Raw genomic sequence first — 25656 nt, 5'->3', positions numbered from 1 at the left:
TATTTGTTGAAGTTGATTTTTATCCTGTATTTGATTTATTCTTCACAATGGAACCTGTCTGTTCATTACAAAGTGGAAATTTTTTCTATGTTGCCAACTTATATTCACACGAATAGGTCATTATGGTCGAAGACTTCAGTTGTATTTGCAACTTTTTATCAGTTTTATCCGTTTTTTGGTAAATAACTCGCTATTTTCTGTTATGAAAAAAAAAAAATAGGTGTCATATAAAGTTTCAAAAAGCGTGAAAGTTGTAGAAATTTGATGACAGTAAATTATTATCAAAAATTGGGCAAATGATACATAGATTTGTATTCAAAATTAAATTTTTTTACCGATAGAACAAAAAAACACCAAATGGAATAAAAAAAACTCACCAAATGACCACTTTATTATTCTGTCGAGTAAGATAAAAAATAACTAGATTAAATAAGGTAGCATAGTAACCACTTGTAGAATAAAAGTTTTGGAAGATTCATGAAAAACAAACATTCAAATCAATGCCCATACTATTTTTAATTGATATTTGAAAAATTTAAGTTCTCATTTCGACCAAAAAGACGGGATCTTTCAGCAAGAAGTGTGATTGTGATGTAGACCGTACACAGCCCATTTGACCGCAAAGTTCCTGGAAAAATTGCACTAAAAGACTCCTCCATATCCCCTTTACAGCCCTAATATGTTACTTTGTAATTTTTTTTTGAATCTCCTAAAGAAACACTGGAGAACGTTATATTTTCAATATAATAAAAATTTCGTTCTATATGATCCGGATAATCGGTCACCTACTGGTCTTCTTCATTTTACTTGTCTTTTGTTTAAAATGTTAAATTAAGAAGCATTTGTGCGGGGTCGAAATTTCTTTAAAGGCAAAGGAAAAGTTGAGCTTTCGATCGCCATTTCCTGCAATTTGCAGTAATTGGGTGGCAAGTTGGCACATTGCGTTTTATTTAGTATTTCTTTATGCAAAATAATACCCGAAGAGAAGTAATGATGTTTTGTTGAGTGCAATAATAACAACGACTGTTCTTTTGCCGACAATATGGCATCGAAGCTTTCTTTCCAGACGTTGTAATTTGAGATTTCGGTAGCTTCGCCTAGTCCCAATGGCCAGATGCCATTACTGACCCATCGCCGGGGCAGCTGATTCATGTAAAAAACCATCGATTAATAGTCCTCGGATAATTAGGGTCTGCGGTCCATCAATCATCGGGCAAAAAAATAAACACCAGGTGGCGCTTCCTCAACAATCGGCCTATTGGTACTACAAGTGTCGTTTTACACTCGTGGGAATGCGAATTCTTCGAAGCACCATATGGCCAATGCGCCTCTTCGAAGCATTCTTCAATCAATTGCGTAATTGGCCCGCGATTAGCAAAATTATTCACGTCGCATCCTGTCGTTAAAACAGCGATGACCACTGTGCTAAATTCGGTCGGTCCAAACAAGTATGATATAATCGTTTTTGCCGCCTTGACTTTGGTCATGCTGAATGTCTTTCAGGTAACATCCAGTCGTTGACCCGCGGACTCGTGGCCAAGAATACGTGAGCCAGGTAGGCTTGTTCGGGTCGACGCCATGCTAAGAGCGTCACGTGGTGCCAACGCACCAATGGCGCGACCAGGATTCGGCCGCCACGCCCAAATTCACCCACGTGATACATCACACGCAGCCACCCTCGATCGCGGCAGTGCTGACACCTGTGTCACGAAGCAGTGAGAGGGTGGTTTTGGCGATTTTTCCCAAAATTCACATTTCTAAGCGGATTCGATGCGAAACGGGCAATGGACGGTGACGCAGTTTTTACGATTCCAGCGGTTTTATGCTTCATCTAGGATTCAAATTGCTGCAAATGGCGAATTGCAACATAAATAAATAAATGCGATTGTTAACACGAGTTTTATTCAAGAACCCGTTTCGCAACCGTTCATGAAATTTTCGAATTTCTGTGAAATATTCCTGCAAATCCTAACGATTGCGCCAATTAGTTTTTTATTTATGAACAAAAAGCAAGTTTAGTCGAATAATTCAGTTTTAAATTGAGCAAAGCTTGTTTGGCAAGCGGAAAAGGGGAACCCTCTCGTTGACTAGCGCAAACCAGGTTTCGCACCGGTACTGGCCATTGAAGGGTCATGGTCCTGCGTATCCCGACCTTGGCAACGATTTAACTGAAACCGATCTAGTGGTGTACGGGAATAACAATCCAGCATCACTTTCCACGGCCCGCTACGCATGAAGATGAATAACGAGACCGAATAGCTGTACTCAGTTACACAAAACGAAACCGAAATTATTTATATGATGACGCCTTTAGCTGCTTGACCCAGGTCAAGTGCTATTAGAATTTTCGGAAATTTGGGGGCCCATTTAAGGGAAAGTTTATTGCGGGGTTTTATGGCGGTTAGGACTTCCAAGAAGGTTGTGCAATTCGGGGGCGAAATTGAAAGTGAGGGTTGAGTACCTGGCACAGGAAACGCTTTGAAATTTTTTCCCATGCCAGTGATTGAAGGGACCGTGGATAATATTTGCTTGAAAAGATGTTTAAAATGGTTAAATATTGGTCTCTCGGGTGTTTTTTAACGACAAATATTGGCTCAAAGGAGCATCCGAGGAGGGTACCGGAAACCGGAAATCAGAAAAAATTGGCGTTTTTGAAATTTTGCTAGTTTAAGTGGCTTTTGCCGGTTTGTGCGCTGCAGAATGTGGGGAGAGAGGTGTTTTGGGATCACGTCGAGCGAGTTTTACGGCTTTGGATCATAATAATAGACAAGTTGTTTGTCCACGGTTGGCGAACTGGCCATGGCGTAGCAAATGACTCAAAAGAGACTCGAGCAAAACCGGGAAGTAAACTTGTAAAAGGCCAATAACCCAGCAACTTCGGTCAAGATCATTCCATCTCGCTCCTCTTCGCCCGTTACCCGCTGGCTGTTTACGCTCCTCTTTAGAAGTCTTGGCGAAAAGTGACCCAATTCGCGGTCGCACCCTCGCGTAGGAGGCCCCTTGCGATCTAACGGTACCAAAAAATGTCACGTCGACGCTGCATTCGACGCATTTCAATTCGCAACGCGACTGCAAGCCCGATTTTTTCCCAACTTTTGTAGGGCTTGATGCAAATGATGTGTGGATTTACTATATTTATGCTTATTCCGTTTCCGTTTTTTCCCATCATTGTTGAAAAGGTCTGTGAATGGTCGAACACAATGCAGCGGCGAGCGATTAAATCGCGGGGAATGATCCGAATTTTTTAACGAGCCGCGTTCATTGTCAAGCGGCGTGGAAAAAAACATCATCATGTTATGCCGGAAGTGATGCTATGTGCATTTTTCTGATTAAGCGGCCAGAACGTACACACGCAAAAATTAAACACCAAGGCTAAGACGCCGCGTAGACAACCAACAATAATACAGCCTCAATATTCCAAAGCATATTTCTGTGCCGGACTTGTATTTTCTCCCGTCAAAAATAAACCCGAAATTTTATTATTGAAAAAAATGTTTTTATTTACTGTGTCCTAATTCTACCAGTATTGACGGCTTTTAAAGGAGCTAATTTAATTATTTAATGAAGTAATTAACATAGGGACGGCTTATAAAAAGCTCTGTAATAATTATAATTTAATTCGTTGTTAAAAGTTAACAACACTAAAGGACCAACCAAAGTGATTTAATTTGGTCACGTGATCAGTTAATCACGTTTTTAATTGCGGATTAAATTAATGACGCTTTTAATTGGGGATTAAATTAATGACGCTTTTAATTGCGGATTAAATTAATGACGCTTCTGTAAACCGGTCCATACTGTTTTAAAGCAATAATTTTGAATTTGGAATTTAATCTCCGAGTCGATGTTTGAGAACATTGGGAACATTTATCATGTTATTATGGCCGCAAAAAGAAACTTTATTGGTGCTGAGGTGTGCAACCAACGTTACAATAAGCGTGAACGCTTTGTGGACGATTCAGCAGAGACGTACTCGTGCTCAGATCGCAATTTTATAACAGAATTAGTTGAATTTAGAGTTTTGCTACTATTTTCACTGATGTGTTTAGAATCATCCAACTTTTGCTTAAAGTTAAAAAACAGTTCATTAATGTTCTCTTTATTGTTCACAGTTTACAGTCTCAAAGACAATGAATAAATCAAAATAAAATTCCTACTTAACTTTAGTAATTTCAAAACATTTTTTGAGTATTTTTTACACCGCAGCGCTCTCTGGTCGATAGCATGTCAACAATATTGCGCGCTTGGCACAATTTTGAAATGACGTCACTCCCCCATAACAATCCTTTCTCCGAAGATGTTTTCAGCGAAACTAATTAAATCAAAATTCTCGTTTTTGCGGTATTTCCCACTCCGGAGGAACAACCTTCCATATATTTACAAATACTTTAGCGTACAAACAACAAAATCGTTCATAACGTCCCTGTAACTGTTCGTTACTCTATAAATAATTTTTTCCAAACCGGAAATCACATCCTCCTCAATCAGGAGCATTTGCTCCTCGTGTAATTCAACCACACTTTCGATCATTTCCGGTAGCGTGTACTGCAGGAGGATAATCCGGGACAGGACTTCGATCAAACAGCCGTCCGAACTAAGCATCGACATGCAGTCTTCGACGGACAGCCTAATCTCGACTGTTTTATTTTGCACGAGTGTGAACATGTTTTTCGCGTCCGAAACCACACGACGACCTGTGAGGAATCCAAATAATAACACTCTTGTCACTTCTTCGCTGCTTGATCTAAAGATTTGATCGATGTCGTCTTGGATAATCTCTTCACAAGGAATTATGTCGATGCCAAAATCGGTAAAAATGCCCCTAATTGAATCTAAATGACTAGAGATTGACTGAGTATGTGAGTCGATTATTTCCGAAGTCTCAGACTGATAATTTGTGAAGTTTGCTGCCATCATTTCGAACTGCGTGGTCAATTTTTTGAGGCAGGCGCTGATAGGTTGGTCGATTTGGTCTTGCAAGGTTTTCAAGTGCTCCAAAACTTCGACTTCAACCGAACACACTGCCTGGAATTGCCAAAATTTAACACACTTGTGGGCGAAAAACTACATACGTACCTGATCAAAAATAACCAGAAGGAGTAAAAACTTCAACATTTTTGTTTTTCTTTGCTTACATGGTTATCGATATGTTATAATTTGGAGCAACGATTGGAAACCAAACATTTTTTATTGCTGTTTAGATTTTTTCGTTGAACATGTCTCAATCTTTGCCTTATCTTATCATAAAAATACGTGGATTTAGATTAGGTATATCTCTTATCAACGCATTTCAAGTAAACATTTGAAACGGCCTTGGCAATCGAGCGGGAAAAACCAACAATGAATCATATTTAATTATAACAATACGAGGAACGGTAAAAAAATAGTATATTATTTTTAACCACGAGTGCCTAATAAATTGGGTTGCATACTATATTTTTTCAACGACGGAAAAAATTGGAAATTATTTTATTATTTTTGCCATTAAAAATCTAGAACTTAGCGCTATGGAAGCATAAAGGTGGGACAGAAAAGCCAATTTTTGTAGAAATTTATTTCCTTAAACTAGTACATCACTCAGTGACAAATTCTCTTGCAAACTGCCCGACAATCTATTTACATCGAACATTTCCAAGTCACCTGAACTGATATTAATCGGTTCGAGTTCGATTTGGTGGCAATCGATATTCAGTAGTTTGCTTACACCGCTCGCACTTTCAATATTAATGTCTCCACTTGGAAAATTCGGTAAGTTTTCTAGAGACATTGCGTGACTTGGGCCAGGATTGTCCAAAAGTTGTGCAAAAAGTGGTAACATATCCTGGCATTTTTTCCGTTTTTCTTTCAAAAACCCCGGCTCTGAAATAATTTTTCAGACTCCTTAAATAGGGAACCGTGGGTTTACCTGCATCTAGGGGTAAATATTCAAACTGGACTGATTTACTGACGACCTCGTCAGAGGGCCGAACTAGTTGAATGAAGACAGGGACGGGCTCGACAATATTTAAGTTTTTGTACGGCGGGGGTTTGAAACAAATGGCTGTGCTGCTGTAGATTTGCGTTTGGTCGCCGTTTATAAAGTACTGCCATAAAGTCTGACCATTTGCCGTTTCGTAAATTCGTATTCGGATGTCGTCTTTATCGACCTAGAAACAGTCGGGGAATTACATAAAAACTTAATGCGTGGCCGTACCTTGGGACATAACAGGATAATATCGTTTTTTCCGCCGTCCACACTGGCGTTGCAATGAGACAACCGGAAGATATCCGGATCCGGGAAAGTCTTCCGGTTGTAAATCGGCTCACTCACAACCGGAGCTAACCCGGAGGTAAACCGGCCATTTTCGTCGATTAGAAACACTTGGAAACACAACCGGACCACATTCAAGTCGATGCAATTCAAATGGTCTTTGTGCGAAAACCCGGCTACAAAAAAAACACAGTATGCAACTCGAGACTTCAATTGCTGTTACTTTTAAACGGATCAATATTTTTTTCTTCTCGCACATTGAGACTCTCCTTGAGTTCGTTCCTTTTCACGCACTGCACCCCCAACTTCCGGAAGACGATATCAGGGTTGTTCGGGGTGATTTCCGCTTCGAAGGTGTAAACTCCCTTTTTGCAGTGCTCTCCCACGAGTTTATGGGGGTGTGGCTTGTGGGGCTCGTCTTTAGTCACACAGGAGACAACCACAGCGGCCCGGCCCTGGTACCCCACGATTTGGATGGCGCACACTGTTTTAAGGGTTGAAGTGCTGGAAGCTCCGGGGATGTTTCCGGTGCGCTTCTCGCACTGGTACCGGAACCGGAGCGATTTTTGCGGTTGCTCGATGATGCGGATGTAGGGGCGGTTCATTGCTTCGAGAAAAAATTTAAATGAATGAGATTTTGCTGTTTACCTAGGTGATGCGAAACGGTGGAAACTCATACGCATTATCTGGATGTGTTTCAAGGTTTGCAAGAGTTGATGCGACTGCGAACCTACGCGACCTTTCTTAGTTTATAATAAATGAAATGCTTTGTGGTTTCATGAGAATTTATAACCAGTTGTAGCATTTTTTTTATTTATCGGGAATCGGTAACTGGGCGTCGCGTGATTTTGACTGACAGGAGTTATGATAACGCAATCACAGGATGCACTATGCGCTTGCTTCCTGTGTTATACTTATTATTTATTATTAACTTTATGTGCAATAACAGTAATGTTTGTGGGCAACCAACAATACACCTGTGCTTCTTTAATTGCATTTTTATTCAATTATTTCAAAAACCGAATTCAATAATTACAATAAAATAAGTTGTAATTGTGGCCAGAATCCCCAAAAATGTACTTCGGCTAATATCAAAGAAATTTGCAGCGGTAATTTGGGCAATATTAGCATTTACTTGCTGTGCAAGCCTTAACAATTCTCTCCTTTTCTTTGATTCGTCTGAAAATCGGTCTTGGTATTCGTAACACACACCAACTAATTTTTGGCTTTCGGAATGGACGCCGCTACACGTCATAATGAGCAAAATTGTCCCAAATGTGTTGAAAAGAGCAAACAAAATATACGAAATGGTAAAATTTGCATTAAATTCGTAGCCCGCAATGCAAGTGTATAACGAACTTAAACTCGAAGTGATACATTTGGCTAAGATTAAAATTAAAGTCCAGCCAAAGATGTCGTTCACCATTTCCATCATTGTTGTTAAAATCCTGTATAAGGTTCCAACGTATCTGCAACTGGTTTCGATTTTTAAGTACTTTTGTAGCTCTTTAAAGCGATTTTTTAAGGCTAGAGCATAGTTAACAATCAGTGTAATTTGTAGAATGTAATACAAAGAGCACATATCGTTGATTATGTTACTTTCAGTGTGGTCAATAGGGCTCCAAGCGTACGTAACGTAACACGTAACGCTCAGATATGTGAAAATATAAAGAAAAAGTTGCAAGACTGGCGCTTGATAAACCTTCACTCGATCATCCCGAGTCTTGAATATTTTATCAATTTGCTGAAAATTGTTATTCAGGAGTCGCCATTTGTCTTGATTCAAAATACACGAATTCGCTATTCCAACAAAAGGTATGGCAACAGTAAACACTCTGTCTATGGTGTCAGTAGTTATCCCTACGCCAATGGTAAGAAATTTGAAAGATTTGATTCGCGTACTGGCTGAAATTACGGTCCATGTGGTTAGCAAAATAAGATAAGTCCAGGCCTGAATTTTTTGCCAAAGCTGGTGCTCGAGTGAGAATTTTTCGAAATTGTAGTAAGGCACTAAGGCAAACAAGCGACAAACTGCGAATATTGGGCGCAGAAAGCGGATGTCTCGTCGTGAAAAATACATTTCGAATGATGAATTTGCTTTGTTGGGACGCGGAACAACTAATTGATGAATTATGTAATTACTAAATTGAGTTTGATAATGAAGGGAGAATAAATTACGTTTGCTAAGGATCACTAATATTTCTGGGTTTGTACTGTTTTCCAATAATTTATGCAAAAAATTTTAAGTTGTGTTTGGGTACTTTATAATTGAATTAAAATTCCAGCTTACGTCAGTTGAACAAAAAGCAAGGTAAAAAAATATCAAAAAATTAATTAATTAATTATTATTTTTAATATCGTCCACTTTGGGACTAATCCTTTAGCACTATTGTTGAGCAGTGAATTAACGGATGAATTGTAAACAATCGAGTCTTTTAAAATAATAGTTTTTTTTCGATATTCGTGTCGGTGTGGGAGTGAAATGAAAATCGTTCTGGTTTATTAACTTTTATTAGAACCATATAATATATTTTTGTGTTTAGAAATGTGCTTATGTTTTTTAAAAACATACCATTTTATATTACATAAACTAGCGCAAAGTAACTATTTACATATAATACAGGTAAAAAATCACGAAAATAACCGTTTATGTAAGCTAACTGATAACAATGATAAACCCAACTAATATAGTTGAGACCTTGCATTCCAAGATGGAGCTCGCCCGCGAAAAACTCGTTAATTTCCAACGAACAAGTGTTAATATAAATATTAAAAACTAGGTGAAAAAAAGGGATGGTAACAAAGTTAAAAAAGATTGTACTAAAATAAGATACAGGCATACAAGAACCGCAGTTTAGAACTGCAACGTATAAAGCGAATACATCTGAGTATTAAATTTGATTTGATTTTCAGATCTAAAGGCACGAAATCACATCAGAAAATATATTTCACGTTTTTCAGGCACGCCGTTTTTACACAATGTACAAATATACAATTTCACTAAATAAATAAAATCAAACTTCGACGCCCAAGACGCGGTCGACGACGTACTCGTAGCGTCCCGACTGTGCACTGTCACTTGGTTCACTGTCTTTCGAATGGCACTCGTCGGGGGGCAAAAAAGGCACATTGCTGTTCACGCGAGTGAAAAACGCCATCTTCTCCCTGACAAAAACAATAAATAAATAACACCAATCAAACAAAAAACACACTAAACTTACTTGAACGAAATGATGTCCGGTTTTCCATTCCCCGCTTTCGTCTTTCTCAACTTGTAAATTTCCTTTGAGACCTTCCGTAACATCTTCTCCACCTTCTTCTCTTCGGGTGTTTTCGGGTTTCGGAAACTCTCCGCGTGCGCGATCAAATTCTGAAACCTTTCGTCCTCCAATAGATAAGTGGCCAACTCGGAATCGCCTCGTTCTTTCGCCTCTTCCAGCTTCGCCTTCAACTCCCTCAACCTGTTCAACTCCGAATGTAACAAATCGAGCCGCGTGTGTTGGGCTTGGAGGTCCAGTTCCAGGTCGAGGGACGTCCGTGCCGTGGTCGGGAGATGGCTCTGCGGCCGTGAGGCCACAGACTGCCTCCTGAACCTCAAAGACCTCCTCTCGATGGCATTACGCTCGAAAGGCTTGCCGCCACGTCGGTACAGAGGCATCGCGCTGTCGCTATCGCTCCGATTCAGCTTGCAAATGTATTGGTTTTTGCTCACGTGGGCACTTGGGGTGAAGGTTTGCGACCTCTTGATGACCCCCCGGTCGTCCAGTGAGGCACCGGCCGCGGCCATTTTCATCTGTTTGGCGTGTTCGGGGTAAAAGGCACATTCGGTGTTGGTTTGCTTGTCGGAAAACGGCTCGAATTCCTCCTCAAGTACCTCAAGCACGTCTTCCTCCTCCTCTTCTTCATCCTCCTCTTCCTCAATCTCTTCATCGCTCTCGCGGTCCATACAGTTGTAAATGTCCTCAAGGGTGAAGTTTACAGTATTGAGGAAATTGAGAGGGTCTTGGTTTCGCGTCAGAGTTGAGGTTTGCGAGGAAATTATCGTCGAATCGTCCGAACTTTCTTCCTTCACTGAGGGTTTCGTTGATGGGTCAATTGGGTCGGACTCTTGGCGGTTGTGGGCCGATTTTGGGTCCTCCCGCGTGTCGATTAGTTGCAAACTCAGGATGTTGTACCATTTTTGGGACACTTGCTGGACGTTAAAGTCGGCCAGACTCACCTGAGCACAACCCTGCCAACAAAACAAAAATTATATTTTTGTCTACCTTTATTATCAGTTTGAAAAACTCACCACACACTTCTCCTGCTCTTCAGTCTTACTCCAAACATTCAGTTGCAGCGTCTTCGTGTAAATTTTATTCGCAGGTACGCTAATATTGAAAACATCGCCGAAGCTCGGCTTCTTCAAGTCCTTCACACACTTGGTGCAATACACAGAGGGGGTGCTCGTCCCGGATGGCAATAGCGCGATTTTCACAAACCTGCAACCCCCAAACTAGCCTCAAACAATCAAAAAAAAAAAAACTGGAAACTTACACTTGGGCATTTTCCGCGATGTACAACGCCCCCAAATTCCTTGCTCGTTCCACCCCCACGTTGAGTATACTCTCACCGGAGGCATACCTCAACTTGATTTGAACTTGCGCCGTTTCCACGTCTTGCTCCACCAGTTTCTTGCGATTTGAGGCTTCGAAAACCCCCGAATCGCCCGCCACCGACTCGTCGCTCACCGCCGCCGAAACCGACCTGGTGTTGGTCCCCGACGACGACGTCCGCGACAGCGCCGTTCCGTCGTGCTCCAAAATGGGGGGCGGCGTCTCCGAGATGGGGCTCAAGGGTGGGTCGCCTTCGTACGAGTACCGACTCAATTTCGGTTGAGTTTGGGGCTGTTCGTGTCCCAATTCCTCGATCAGTCTTTGCACTTGGCGGTCACGCTCGACTTGTTCGTACGTTGGGGGAGGGACAGCGCATGGGAGGTTTTCGTACATGGGGGACACAGGGGGCGACACTGAAGACAGGGAACTACGGGGGGACAAGGACGGTTGGGAGCGGCACGGCGAAGGGGTCGAGTATTTCACTTTGAGGACGCGCTCAACTCGTCGGTGGAGGTCCATCATGTCGATGGGCTTATCCAGATTGGAGGAACACTGCGGCCCGCCGTAAATATCCGTGAAACTTAAACCCGAACTCAGGGAGCCCTTGCTTGAAGTTGTTGATAACGAACCGAGACTAGAACTAGAACTGACTGATAGCGTGCTCGCCGAGAGCGTCTTCAGGTGGGACTCCAGGTGGGTCATTTGGCGTAAAGCGTCCCTTAGTTGTTGGAGCAGCAGTTGCTTCTCTTCGTGGAGTCGCAACCGGTCGGCTATCGCCCGGTTGGACATCTCGAAAGCTTTGTTCAGATCTTGCTCCAGTCTCTTACATTTCAACTGGATTCCGCTCATCTCCTCCTTCGAGCGCATTCGAGGAGTGATACTCCGCAGCTCCCTCAAAAGCTGTTCTTTTTCCTGGAAGAGGAGCAGTCGGTCTTTGTCCGACTCGACTTGTCCCGGTAGCACTTTTTCCTCCAAGTCGGCCAGTTTCTGTTGGATGTGTTGTACTTGTTTCCTCGCTTCGTCATACTCCAAACGCATTTTGGCCATTTCTGCCAACCTAGTCCCGATCGGGACCAACTCACACGAAAGGTCGGTTTGCGAAGCCGTGCTCAACTTCTCCTGCGGAAGACTCAAAGTCGAGATATCGGGGGAGTCCTCAGAGAGTTGAAGCCGGGTCAAGTCATCCTTCAATTTCGCCAAGGATTGCATCAATTCGGCTTTTTCTTTCTCCCCACTCGACAGCGATTTCTGAATATTGACTAACTCGGCCATTATCGCTTGCGCTTCGACGATGTTGTACCCTTGATGCGAACTCAATTTTTGTTCAACACTGCATTAAATAAACACAATTAAAAATGTAATTTTATTAAGTGCGATGAGACGTACTTTGTTAACGTATCGACTCCCTTCTGGGTGTACTTCATCTCATTTCGGATTTGTTCCAACTCGGATTTGAGCCTCGAGACCCGATTTTTGGCTAAGGCGACGTCCGATTTGAGCAAGTCGGGGTCATACTTAGTGCTAACTCCGCTCGCAGAGGAATAAAGACTTGTCCGAGAAGTGGCCAGATTGGCCAAGGCATTGTTCAAGTGGTTGTACTCGTCTTGGGCCAGCATAAGCCGCTGCGATTTGACATGGTAGATGTCTTTCTTGGCCTGAGGACAAAATTTAAATAAATTAAGGGAAAATAAATGACGGCTCTCGTTTTTTTTAAGAGCCATTGCTTTTTTTCTGGAGGCACCTTTAAGTTAAAACAATTTTGAATTTTATTAAAGATATACACGTATTTTCTTGGTTTATTCCTCTGGCCATCAGTAGCGCGCAATAATTAATAATAATTTATTTGTCCGTTCGGGTTGGAGGACACGTTTTCCTAATTATTCTAATGCAATTTTTTGTGCTGAATTGGTCAATTTTTGTGTTTACAACGTCACATCTTCCTTCGCGATAAAGCTAGAAGCTTCTTTTTTTAGATTCCTCAATGACTCTTATGTGTGTATAAGTTTTAGTTCTGATAAAACAAAACTGAGAAAATTGCAGTATTTTATCCTAAAAGATAGACCTGTACATAAGTACATAATAGAAATGAAATGAAGCTAATAGTTTACATAAGTTTTTGATGAAGAATCATTTCGATATCTTTAACACGTTAAAAACTGCATGCATTGGACAATTTTTTGCAATCAGTAGAGAAGTTTCAAGATTTATTCAGATGAATTGGGTTTTAAGAATTTTTTTTTTCAAAATTTTTAATTGTTTGGAGAAAGTGCAGTATTAAATTTTTTTTTAGTTTTTTCTTATTTTTCCAATTACGCCAAAACTATTCGAAAATGTTGAACTGTTTTGACTTTGTCTCATGTACAATGATCCGGGGAATCGATTGACGTCGAGAAAATTGCCAAATTCCCAATAGTTTTTTAGTTATGAATTTTTTTAAAATTTTACCTGTTTTTGTTTTTATGAGCAATTTGCGAGAAAACTATTAGTCGGAGAACAATGATTTTTTTCGAAAAAGATAGATAATCGAAAGAACTTTAAAAAATAATAAGCTTCATAGAAATATCTCTAATAGTTTTGGAGTTATTGCATGATAAATGTTTCGGGTACCGAAAGTCCACAAAAATCTCCACGAAAAATGGAACTATTACGGCGATACTATAAGACTTAGAGCAAAACGGTTTATTCCATCGTAAAGAGCAGATCAAAATCTATAAAATAGAATGGGTTTTCGAAACTTTTTTCTCAAAATTTTTAATTTTTTGGAGAAAGTATTAACAAATTTTTTATTGTTTTTATTTTCCCAATTACGGCAAAACTATTCGATGACCTATTTCAAGTTTTTCAAGTTCGTTTTAAGAATTTTACGACTTAACGATTGACAATTTCAAGTTAAAACAAAAGCCACTTTATTCCTAATAGTCCACTATAGAGCCATAAGTATTTAATTTTCTCTTTAACACTCATTGTTGAAGGGAAATAATGTTAAAAAAACACAATTTTTTTCAGTTTTCAGGATTTTAGAACACATTCCCCTACAACCCGAGCAGAAAAAGTATCATGTAAATAACTTTAAAAACTTTGTTTAAAATCACCGAGGAAAATGGCTGAAATTCTATGTTTTTTGGCGTTAAAGGTGAACAAATAGAGGGCCAGTAATTTTTAATTAAACTTGACTAATTGGTTGCAAACTCTATTTCGTAACATTCTTTAGAAAAAGTAGTAGTTTTATTTGTTAATAAAACAAGAACTAATAAAGCTATACATATTATATTAGTTTTTATTGTTTTTCTGGTATAGAAAGTTGTTAAAGACAACTGTAATAATAAAGTAATGATTGAAGAAAAATTAGGTAGTGGTGAAGTAATTTCTAAGTTACCTACTCATTGACACAAATAAAATATTTAATGAAAATTTAATTAAATTCGTGAGCATGATTGGCCATTTTCTTTTATGAAATTTTTTTGAAATAGGGTATTAAAAAAAGATCTGTCCCAGGCAATTTTTCCTAAATATCACGCCAATAAATACGAATATTATGACTTAGGAAACCAAGCACTTATTTATAATTTAAATACACGATTTAACAAGTACTGTTCTAAAAAAAACAAATAGGAATTACATAGAAACGGTAATTCCCCGATTTGAAAGCCCAAAAAAACTGCAAGGAAAGTTTTTCCACCGAGCGATCGCAGCGGTGAATATTTTGGCCGAACCATTCGAAAGTTGGTATTTTTTCGTCCGGCGACCGGTTTGAGGGGTCATAAGAGGCAAGTATTTGATGAATCTGAAGATTAGCAGAGAAAAAAGCTGCGCCAGCCGTCCGAGACGTAAACTCTCTTTTCGTGTAGAAAAAGCCATTATCTCACTCACGATTCTGAGTCCGTACAGGGGGGCACTTTGGTGATAGGAGGCGGGCAGCGTCCTGAACGGGTGGTGGTGGTGTATGTGGTGTCCGCTGGCGGGCAGCGTGTGCACTTGGAGCGCTGGCACGTAGCACAAGGGCCACATCTCGACTGACGGCGGCCGGTGGTCGCGGCGCACCGCTCGGCCTTGGGCCTGTCCTTCGCACCCCGGGCCACGCTCAATTTCCGAGGTCGGGCCCCCGCGCCCCGGGTCACGCATTGTTGCGCCCTCCCCCGGCGTTGCGTAACCCCATCGCGGCCGACCGCGATGATAAAACACAAAAACAACCTGTTGGATGGACGCACCAGGAATGCGCCTTCGGACGAGATCGCCGACGATCGGAGGAATGCAGTGGCCTGCTGGGATCGTGCGGCGTAACACAGGTAGCGGGCCCCCGGCCCCCCGCGGAATTAACTTACGAGCCCCATCGCCGGCGCTCAAGCACCACCTGGCCGCCCAGCCACGGCCAAAAAACGCACAAAAAACGCTCACGAGAGCGCATTCCTTCCTGCAGCCCGACACACTCCACAAAAATCCACCAAAAGAATTACAACATTTTCAACAACTGCCAGCAACCCTTGAAGAAACAGGGCTGAAACTGCGCAGAAATCGGTGTAATTTTTGGGAGCCCCCTGATTTGATGTACTGAGCCTGGAATCCGAACAGCCTCGACATTCCTGAGCCGCGGCACGAGCCTCCGCCTCCCGACCCCCCCATGGACCCCGACCGGCTATAAAAGGTGTTCGAAAATATCGTGTGTCAAAATACCGCGCCAAAGCGACACGGCCGCTGTCAAAATAATGCAAAGAGATAAATCACCAAAGGGACAATTTTTCTATAATCAGAAACCGAAAGAAATATTTGGGTTATCGGCGGTGTGTGACGACTTTGACGCAAACGAAACGGTGGTTTGACGTTATGGAAAAAAATCTGAAGAGACGAGACGATAAAAATGCGACCTGGAATGACCTCGCATTGTAACGTGTTTTTTTTATTACAGTGCGGGAGGATCCAAATGACCTGACAAAAATACGACCCCAGAAAAAGTGGCGTTTTAAATTAATTAACTGATTTTTTGTTATTTATTAGCCAACACTGAATAATACAACAACAAACCGCGTAATTCCTTATTTTGTGAAAAAAAACTTCGCAATGATCAAACTGTAATAATGATAAAAGCCTGTGTCATCGTCTAATTGTGGTTCTTTGTGGAATTAAAAATCTGACTGATAAAACTGAATATGGATTTGTAACGTCTTTTAGAATACGGAAAGATTCAAGATTCAGTCATAATAATAAAGAGCCACCCTTTATCATTCTGTTAGTCTTTTAAAATAAGTCTAAAAGTCAATAGCTTCTTGTGCGACGAAAAATAGTTTTTTTTTCCATTTTAAACGTGTGGCACAACTTCATGACTGACGAATTGAACACAAGATTTTTCAAATTTTCAATATTGAAAAAATTTACTGTTTTCCGTACCCAAATAAATATTGATAAGATTCAAGAATTCCTCACCAAATTTCACAAAATGTTTTGTATCTCAAGCGTTTTATCTCTCAATTTCTCAAAAATCAGCCAAAAAAATCACTAATTTGGTTTTGATTTTTGGGATATTTCCTTTCAAAAAGACAAACAATCAAAATAAATTTTTGGGAAAATATTTATGCCGCCCCCTGGCAGCCGGTTTAATTCGTGGTTCTTCGAGGAAAAAACGTCTCGAGTATGCGCGATGAAAAATGCGATAATTCGTGCTTTTGGTTTTTATTCACGGTTCAGATGTCGGTGAAAATGCCATAAAATAGGAAAGCGCCAAGTAGTTAAACCAATCAAGCATTTAAGCGTTCATTAGGGCGATTGTGGCCCGATTTACGACTTAACGACTTTTCGCTGTGAACTTTTTACCAAATGGCCGATTTGAATTTTTTAGGGCCCCTAAAAGGCACCTCATCTCTCGGCTAGTGTTCCACGGTCACATTCCGTGGCATGTGTGAGAGTGCGATGCACGCTCCACTGCACCTCCAGAATGCATCAGATAAATCGAGTACGCATTGTAGTACCATGGGCGTAGCCCCTCGAACTCACCTCGAGGACATCCTGTGCCGTCTGCAGGTACTCCCGCAGCATGGCCTCCTGGATGGCCCTCCATTCCTGCCGGGGGTCCTCGAGTTGCGTCGACTCTAGAAAAATAATCGAATGAAATTCCTTGACTCCAACTCTCGAAAAACACTCACGGGTTTGATGGTTGATGTAGTAGGGGCCGATCTGGCCATCGTACGCTTCCTCCCATCCCAGTGGAAGCTCGTTTCCTATGCAATCAGCAAACGTTTGCGGTTTCGTGAACCTGGAAACGAAAAGAAAGTCAGAGGTGTGGCTCTCAAATCATTTAAATATCGCAAATATTTTTACTATTCGTATCAATACGACGCAATTTGCGAATGAAATATTTATGGTGAGCTGCACAACATCCGGGACATTAGAATAATAAAATGAATAATTCATCGGTGAAAAAATCTCAAGTTGACAATCCAACCCTCGCGATAACGCTATCATTGCCTGATAACCGAAATATGTGACCCCGCAAGGTCGCTCCAGTTTTCCGAATTGTGGCGATTTTTGGCACGCTTTCAGTGGCGTCCGTCGCGCTCACCCCGGAAGGAAGGTCACGTGGGTGGGGGGTCGGTCACGGCCCCGTCGGCTGCGAGCTTCGTCTGAAGGGGGCTCGACCGTCACCGCATTCCAACGTTTCCCCGTCTTTTTCTCTCAATATCTCGCTCTAGCACGCATCATTCCTGAATACTACTCGAACAGAAAACGTGCGCTGACGCGCTCGTTACTCTTTACAATTTATTAGAGGACGCGGGCCCGACACGGCCCTGCAAGGACCCACTTTGGCAAATTTCAATTTACCGCCATCTCCGACGCGGTTGGCACCCCTTCCTTGATTGCATCCTTTAATTAGGTGGATTACGTATTTAAATTTCCAAAGATCCGAAGTAAAGTCCTGGGACGATAAGTTTTTGACTCTAGTGAGGTGTTCACCAATTTAGCCAATTTATTTGGGTCATTTTTGGTCAAAATTGGCCGAAACTGTTTTTTTTTTGGCGGCGCTGTCATCAGGGGTGGTAACCTCATAAAAAACTACTGTTATGTTGGCACTCGTAAGTTGTGAATTCCTTTAAAGTAAATTTTGTGTTATCTAATCACTTAATCAGTGTTTCACCCTTTTGTGGCTGTTAAAGGATCAGGTAAGTCAAGAAACTCAAAATCAGGGGTGGCAATCAATTAAGCATAAAATCCTCCAAGTCGTTCTCCGAAACTTGGAGAATAAATTGAACATAAAAATCATAATAGAAGTGATGTGAGGTGTGTGAGCTTATGGTACGTGTTCCGAATTTTTTATGCGGTAATGTCCAGTCAATTAGGACAGGCGCTTTTTTGGGTCATGCATGTCTTCGGTTACGTAACCTCACTTAATGGAATGGGGTCCGTGCCGAATTTGGCGTTTTTGCGAGGGTTGGTGGAGGTAATGGCGCAATTGTAAATAAACACGGGTCTCGAATGCGTTCGAATTGTTGGAAAATGGTGTTTGCGTTGCGTTAGTCATTCGAGTAAACATTCGGGATTACTACGTCCACTACGCTGATCGCATTGGAATTCGTCAAGGTCCGGCGTTCGGCGTCCTTTAAAGGTGCTAAACACGTCGAAATTTCTCAGCTAAATACGGCGCATCGAGCGTTGTTGGCAAGTTATTCGGTCCTAATTATAGCACACGGCGAGTTGTAATTTATTGGACGTCGGCCGGATTGTTGGAATTCTTCGCGTCGAGACCAAAAAGCGCGGCTCCGGAAAGGAAAATTTCGGAAAGATGTGTGTCACTTTCTCCAAGGGGGAAAAAGAATTCCCTTAAGGCCGGGCGTTCGCCAGATGTCGCTGCGCATTCCGATCTCACGGCCACCCTCGATTTGTGGGTCAGCCGTGGTGCGGTGCAAAGTGTGGCCTTGACCGAGGTCACCACCGGTGACTTGACACCACTCGTGCGATATGCACATTCTTCTTGAATTGCGTTTTGTTTGATTTTTAAATGGACATTAAACGAGCCTTATTTATGTTTACTGTGATTAGGATTATAAAATTAAGCTACGCGCGCATCCGAATCGGAGCTGGATTTCACAATTTTATGGTAATTGGTAGAGAGAGATAATCCCGTATGTGGAATTTTAATTGCGGTTATATTTAGATGTCGCCTTCCTCCGGCTTGGACACTTTCAGCACCGACTCGATTATTTTTTATTATTTTTCACCGAGAATATTAACCGAACCGAGCGATCTAGGCCAACTAAGTGAGGTCAGAGGTCGCTCTAATTGGTATTTTATATCAAGTGGCCATTGTATGGTAATGCAACATTTATTTGTGCACAATAATAAAACGTCGACGTGTGTGTGTGTGTGTGTGTGTGTGTCAATTCGAGGCGTTGGGAGATTTGCATTTTAAATGGACTGACGAGATGGGCTCACAGCCAACTGCCCAATTTATTCATACTTGCGAGAGAAGGGATTTGCTTTTGTTTCTGAACAATGGAAAGTCGGGAAAAGTTGATTTTAAACGAGCTATTCAGTTACTTCATCTCTTGTAAAAGGCCAATTGGACGGAGAGATTTTTTCAAAAAGTTATGTAATCTCCAGTTTGAAGCGTTTGTTTTTTCCACGTCGTATGCTCTTCTTTTGTTTTATCGCCCCTCATTCAAACAGTGTCTACTTTCTTTTTTATTTGAACCAGACTAAAGCTTTAAGTACATAATCCTTTTTTACAATAGGATCACGTCACTGGAAGCCTTTTTAACGAAGAAAATCATCAAAAACTGAAACCCCACATACAAATCACCGACTTTTGTTTCACGATTTAGTGCTATTCATGTTTTTTGTATAAAACATTAAGCATGGCAAATTCTTCTTTTGTTGTAAGCTAATTAAACCCAGTCTTCTTCGCGTTGAAAGAATTTAAAGTCCACTCAAACAACAGTTCCAGGGAAATGTCAAGCCCAGTTCGTATTTTTTATGCAAATGAAGAGTAATTTTATCATTGTTTCATTTTCCATTTGTATCAATTCCGACATCGGTCCAAATAGTCTACGTTTTTCATTTGTTTTACATTAGAAAGTTGTGTTTTGTTTAGTAGGACAAGTTTTTTTCAACAATCGAGCATCGAAAAAAGTGCAACCACATAAACCGAATGACTTTATATGCTTGAACTAAGGTCAACATTTTTATTTCTAAAATAACTGCAATCGCTTATTATGTCAACAGTTCGATTTTTTCTTATCCAAAAAGCAAAGTTTACCTAATTTTTTAATACATTTCCGTTGTTTATCTATTCCACATGCAAAACAATTTCACTTGTTTTTTGTTATTTTTGTCTCTCATTTCATTTGTTTCGCCTGGTAAAAGACCTAATTTATTTTGGCCCAAGACGAAATTCATACGGTAGGTCAGTGACAGCAAAAAGAACTAAAATGCAACTCTACACAAAGTTGCCAGCAATTAATTTTATCACAGCGAATATTTGAAGCGTTAGTCATTTGCTTCGAATTTGTCTTTGTTCCTGGTTGCTCTTTAAACAATCGGAAAAACTTGAAATTCCTTTGTTCCACGTTTGGTTCTCTCTGGTGTTATTAGGTTCTGGTTGTTAGTCATCTGTTTCTCATTTGAGGATTCTTCAATATCAAAATGATTCACATTATCATTTGCGTTTTCATGATTTGATAAGACTGTTTTCACACTAATGTTGTCCTTGTTTCCAGTTCTTTTTTTGAAAACATGTTTTAGGGCTGTTGAGAATTTGTTGTGGCGGTAGGTCAGTAACTGGGGTAGGATTTTGGGGTCTAGTCGTTAGGGTTTTTGTTTTAGGATGGGTATGTTGGTTTAGCGGACGGTTTGTTTGTAATGGTTTCGTGGGGTCGTCCCTTGTGGAATGGTTGTGTAGTGACAAGTGGAGTGAAAGTGGTCAATGCACCGCTGGGAGAGATGAAAGAGGAGTAAGAAACTCGCATAATAGCATTATAGCAGTGTAATTTGTGCCACTTTTGGTGGTCCTTCGAGGGCCGTATTTGGGGCAGAACTAGATAAGCCTGCATTCCATCGATCCCTTATCGGGCTTATCCGATAAGCGTCGTCAACAAGTGCATCGCATGCCTTGGCCGTTAGTAACCCTCGCTAGACCGCTTGGCGTCGCGACGCTATTTCCAGACGCCCCTCGCATATTTTTAGCGAGCGAAGCGAAAAATCGCGCATTTTTCCCGCGTGCGGCAGCACAATCACCATGTTTTCCAGCACAGACACTCGCCTCCACCTCGCGGGACCGCGCTTCCGCTTCCCGGGGGCGCCGCAGGCCTACCTGTCTCGGGGGTCGATCCACGTCGTTTTCTTCGAATTGTGGTCGATGAAGTAGATCTTGCCGTCGTAGTCCCGGCCGTAGTCCCAACCTTCGGGCAGGGGCAGCTCTCCGTTGCGTTTCCGCGGCATTATATGGGAATTAATCCATTCAAAACGACCGCAACTGGCACACACTACACGAACCACTCGGCCATGTTGAATACCACATTATCATGAGCGGTCGCGCTCTGACGTCACCACACTGAACACCAATCGCCGACGAGACGAAGGAATGCGGCGCACTTGTGGACGGGTGAATGGGGCGCAAGACGCCCGAGACGCTCACCACCGACGCCCCAAACCACGCGAAAACGGCCAGCGGGACGCACGAAATGCTCAGGACGCGATACCCAGATGGTACACTGCGGTCGTGGCGCAATGGGCGATGGAATGCGATTGGAATGCGACAGGGGCCGTCCCACAGTCCACATTCCACAAAGTTTAATAGCGCCTGAATAGTTCGCATAGTTTTTACGAGGTGGAGGCAACGGTGCACTCGTGAGATTTAATTGCTTCTGGCCATTCGAGCGACATCTACACGTGCGACATACAACCAAACGGAGATAACTGCCGCTTTCAAGACCGCTTTTTTAATTTAAAAATTAATTTATTTATAATCTATATTATAATTATTATTAAACAACCAAAAAACGACAGTATTTAGACTAAATTTAATCAAAATTCGCTGACCAGGGGTCCAGGGCAGACGTGATTCTGATACGATTGTTAAAATTATTGCAAAAAACATCACTTCCTGAAATACAGAACCAATGAATATTATCAGATTGCGTAAATGAGTAAACAACAAATCGTTGACTTTAATCATAAATATACTTTTCCCTTGACATCATGCACTTATCATCCTCCTTTGTCTTTAATTTTTAAGTGCCACTTAAAATTTATTAACACTATCTAGTAAAAGTGACATGATCATCGTAATCTTTACGACAAGATTAGGGCTAAAATTTCACTGTTGTGATTGTTCTTGTCGTTGGCAATTTACCTGTCTTTTTTTCTATTTTACGTCCTACTTTGAATTGTTAATTTTTTCACATTCATATTAATTTATCCACAGAGAAAGAAGAAGACACTATTTTTGTGGCGTAAAAAGTAAAAAGAATTTCTTTTCCAAGTTTAAAATGATCTTACACTTAAATAATTATTGACTGTTAGAACGTTTTTTTTTGTCTGCAATATTAAGGATCTCAAAACAAAGAAGTGGCTTAAAGTTATAATTATTTATTTCCAAAAAATTAGTGGTAGTTCATTTTAATAAAGAGATTATTTTTTGAAATACTGAAAGATCTAATCATTAAATTTTTATCAACTTTATTTAAAAAAAAATGGTAAAATACGACGTTGGTATTTCTATAGTTTTGAAAGAGCTAATAGTACTATAATTTATTAATTGTTTGCAGATATGTTTTTCTGATGGTTTTTTAATACGTTTTTTTTCCAATTTTTTCGATTTGTCGGCTTTTTCTAATAGTTTGGTAGTTTTCTAATAATAAAAAACTCGTGAAAAAAATTTAACTTTTAACTGTTTAAACCCTTTTATCTTGTAAACGGTATGTATTTTCAATAATTAATAATTATGAATTAGCTAGGTAAGTATTTTTTTTTCTATATCAGTTCATACCGTCTTTTTAATCACATTTTGTTGTTGCACTAATTATCAACATTACATGAAATTCAGAAGTTTTAGCCAAAGGCATTACTTCGAATTTTTTTCTTCATCCTAATTTGTGTTGAGTTATGTAACATAGATTATTTATGTTTTAGATATGTTTGAATCTCAACTGCCGTTTGTATAATATTATCTACAAGTACGACTTTTCAATTTTGAAAAAGCCGTTTTGAAAAAAACGTTTGCATTTACCGCTCTTACTGGTAACACGTTTTCCCCTAAACAACCAAACTAGTGACTTTCTTTTTGTGTCAAACGTCAACGCGAAAGGTTAGTGTCCGGTGGAATTATTTACAAAAATCGGAAATCATCCACGTAATTACCAATATTTTAATCACACAAATGTGACTGAAAGGCTTATCCAAACCCCTTTTATCTATTTTAGCCAGTATTTCCTTTCAAATCACCTCCGAAATTGTGAAATTTTGACTATGCATGTCATAGGTTATGTTTCTGTTTCAGCACGATGAAACAAATCGTGACGAACCAAACGGTGAAAATCCCAGAAGGAATCACCGTCCATGCGAAATCGCGCCTGATCACCGTCAAAGGTCCCCGTGGGGTCTTGAAACGGTCTTTCAAACATCTCGCAGTTGACATTCATATGGTCAACCCGAGACTCCTCAAAGTCGAGAAGTGGTTTGGAACCAAGAAGGAGTTAGCTGCCGTACGCACAGTGTGCTCCCATGTCGAGAACATGTTGAAGGGGGTAACGAAAGGTTACCAGTATAAAATGAGGGCTGTTTATGCCCATTTCCCCATCAATTGTGTGACCACTGAGAATGATTCCGTTATTGAAATTAGAAATTTCTTAGGGGAGAAATACATCCGGAGGTGAGACCTCGATTTAAGCGTGGTTGCGTGTATTGTGTTTTCAATTTTAGAGTGAAAATGGCACCAGGAGTGACTGTTAAAAACTCCGCCAAACAAAAGGACGAATTGATTATTGAAGGCAACTCGCTGGAAGACGTGTCCAGGTCTGCTGCCCTTATCCAACAATCCACGACTGTCAAAAACAAGGATATTCGTATGTTTTTGGATGGGTTATACGTTTCAGAGAAAACAACCGTTGTGCAAGAAGAATAATCTTGCATTTAATAAATTTGTACAATAAGGTTTTGGAGGTTTTTATTAGAAGCCTTATTCACATTACGTGTCGTCCAATTTTTCAATTTTAATCCCAGGCTCACTTTTCACACTAAACATAACATACTTTTTCCTCATTTCCTGTTCCTTGAAACTATTAAAATCCTCTGGATGTTTCGCTCGTATATGTTTGTACAATAATTTATTGATAGTAAATCTTTTATCACAAATGCCGCACCCGAAGGGCTTATCCCCCGTATGGGTCCTTCTATGTTCTTTGACCGTCGTACTGTGGGCAAACCTGCGGCCGCATATGTCACACGAGTAGGGCTTTTCCCCCGTGTGGGTCCTCATATGGCGGGTCAAATTCTCAACGATGATAAAACTCTTGCCGCAAATGTTACAAGAATGTTTTTTCTCGCCGGTATGTGTGAGCTTATGTCGGCGCAAATTCTGGGAGTTGGGGAATGACTTGGGACAGAGATCGCAATTATAGGGCTTGTAGCCCGTGTGGGTGTTTTGGTGGCGCCTGAGTTGGCCCGAGGTAATGAAGGTTTTCTCACAGAGAGTGCATTTGAAAGGGCGGACGCCACTGTGCGTCTTTTGGTGGTTTTGCAAGTAATACAAATTGTGATAACTTTTGCCGCAAATATCGCACTGGAACAAATTTTTCTCGGAGGAATGACAGTCCATGTGGTTGGTTAATTGCCGCATGTTTTTCATCATTTTCGAGCAAATGGGGCACTGGACCGACCTCCGGGTTAGAGTGGTGTCCTCGTGCGATTTTCTATGCTTCCTAAGCCGGGCTTTCGTCTTGAAGGCGCTTTTACAAACGTCGCACTCGAACGGCCGGTCGCCCGAATGCGTCTTGATGTGGTCTTCCAGGTGCGCGAATTGAGTAAACTTTCTTTCGCAAGTATCGCACTCGAACCGCTTTTCCCCCGTGTGGGTGCGCATATGTTTGCTCAAATTGCCGTTGATCGAGAATTTTTTCCCGCATTCGCTGCACTCGTAGGGCTTCTCCCCCGTGTGCTTCCGCGTGTGGACGTTCAGCTGGGTGTTGTCGCGGAACGACTTACCACAGGCGCAACACGAGTGCGACCTATCAGCCGTTTTGGCGTTTTCGTGCTCGTACAACTCGTCCTCACTCTCGAATCGCTTTTTGCAAATTTTGCATTGGAAACTCTCGTCGGGTTCGTCTTCGGTCTTTTCTTCCTTGAAAAAAGTCGCGGTGCAGGGCGAGGCGGGAGCGGCGTCTGATTCCTGCTTGATTATGATCATTTCGGGTTCGGCCGGCTCGGATTTTATCGACATTGCACCACGTTAATGATTTCCCATAATATCAAGCCGTTTTTTGCGGAAATCCAGGTTTTGGAGTGCGGGACAACACGGGCATAACCTCACTCTTTGTTTATCGTGTAGTGAGGAGGTTTTAGTGGCTCGCACACAAATGTTTGGGAATAATCAATTTACACATATCTTGTTATTGCACACGTTACGTTTGAGCCCGAACCTGTTTTTTCGAATTTTTTTCATTTTATTTGTGTTTGACAGGTGACAGATTGGAGTGACCTCAATTACGAATGAAGAAATCCGGTAAATGTGAAACTTAATTTCGTCAATTAATTAGAAAATTAATAGGGATAGCTGCTGTTTCGCTTAGCTAAAGTAATAGCGCAATTTTGTATAGCAATTGTGAATTTAGA

General features: G+C 41.1%; 5 protein-coding genes and 1 long non-coding RNA gene across 9 annotated transcripts; 2 read left to right on the top strand and 4 right to left on the bottom strand.

Moving 5' to 3' along the window:
- The first annotated feature begins 806 nt into the window (after nt 1-806).
- Nucleotides 807-2815, top strand: LOC135267153 (uncharacterized). The gene is made up of 2 exons (XR_010335486.1): nt 807-1448; nt 1504-2815. It is a non-coding gene; the product is annotated as an uncharacterized LOC135267153 (long non-coding RNA).
- Nucleotides 2816-4083: 1268 nt separating this feature from the next.
- LOC103312668 (hypothetical protein) lies at nt 4084-5255 on the bottom strand. Its single transcript, XM_008193915.3, has 2 exons — nt 5077-5255; nt 4084-5025 (listed from the first exon to the last, which is right to left on the bottom strand). Exons 1-2 carry the CDS (start codon nt 5113-5115, stop codon nt 4378-4380), a joined length of 687 nt encoding a protein of 228 aa, XP_008192137.1. The 5' UTR covers nt 5116-5255; the 3' UTR covers nt 4084-4377.
- A 284-nt stretch (nt 5256-5539) lies between these two features.
- LOC663677 (dorsal 2) lies at nt 5540-7157 on the bottom strand. 2 transcript variants are annotated; one of them, XM_008193914.3, is made up of 5 exons: nt 6899-7157; nt 6474-6857; nt 6194-6426; nt 5906-6146; nt 5540-5859 (listed from the first exon to the last, which is right to left on the bottom strand). In XM_008193914.3, the coding sequence occupies exons 2-5, from the start codon at nt 6853-6855 to the stop codon at nt 5561-5563; spliced, it is 1155 nt and encodes a 384-aa protein (XP_008192136.1). In that variant the 5' UTR covers nt 6856-6857; nt 6899-7157; the 3' UTR covers nt 5540-5560. The 2 variants fall into 2 exon arrangements, with proteins under 2 accessions (XP_008192136.1, XP_015835036.1); XM_015979550.2 differs by having other exon boundaries at nt 5697-5859; nt 5910-6146; nt 6474-7157.
- A 2022-nt stretch (nt 7158-9179) lies between these two features.
- kibra lies at nt 9180-21638 on the bottom strand. 2 transcript variants are annotated; one of them, XM_969698.5, is made up of 8 exons: nt 21140-21638; nt 16980-17089; nt 16831-16925; nt 12232-12500; nt 10787-12175; nt 10542-10731; nt 9472-10481; nt 9180-9415 (listed from the first exon to the last, which is right to left on the bottom strand). In XM_969698.5, exons 1-8 carry the CDS (start codon nt 21265-21267, stop codon nt 9265-9267), a joined length of 3342 nt encoding a protein of 1113 aa, XP_974791.2. In that variant the 5' UTR covers nt 21268-21638; the 3' UTR covers nt 9180-9264. The 2 variants fall into 2 exon arrangements, with proteins under 2 accessions (XP_974791.2, XP_008192133.1); XM_008193911.3 differs by lacking the exons at nt 16831-16925; nt 16980-17089; nt 21140-21638 and adding an exon at nt 14716-15276.
- A 1343-nt stretch (nt 21639-22981) lies between these two features.
- Nucleotides 22982-23979, top strand: RpL9 (Ribosomal protein L9). Of its 2 annotated transcripts, none has more exons than XM_969687.4 (3): nt 22982-23134; nt 23327-23698; nt 23749-23979. In XM_969687.4, the coding sequence occupies exons 2-3, from the start codon at nt 23331-23333 to the stop codon at nt 23948-23950; spliced, it is 570 nt and encodes a 189-aa protein (XP_974780.1). In that variant the 5' UTR covers nt 22982-23134; nt 23327-23330; the 3' UTR covers nt 23951-23979. The 2 variants fall into 2 exon arrangements, with proteins under 2 accessions (XP_974780.1, XP_008192135.1); XM_008193913.3 differs by having other exon boundaries at nt 23118-23179.
- LOC663633 (zinc finger protein OZF) lies at nt 23976-25554 on the bottom strand. The gene has a single exon (XM_969671.4). It carries the CDS (start codon nt 25262-25264, stop codon nt 24014-24016), a length of 1251 nt encoding a protein of 416 aa, XP_974764.1. The 5' UTR covers nt 25265-25554; the 3' UTR covers nt 23976-24013.
- Between the last annotated feature and the right edge of the window lie 102 nt (nt 25555-25656).

Source organism: Tribolium castaneum, chromosome 9, assembly GCF_031307605.1.
Source record: "Tribolium castaneum strain GA2 chromosome 9, icTriCast1.1, whole genome shotgun sequence".
Taxonomy (NCBI): Eukaryota; Metazoa; Arthropoda; class Insecta; order Coleoptera; family Tenebrionidae; genus Tribolium; species Tribolium castaneum.
Note: the sequence above shows the minus strand (reverse complement) of the source record. Positions and strands in the feature narration are given on the sequence as shown.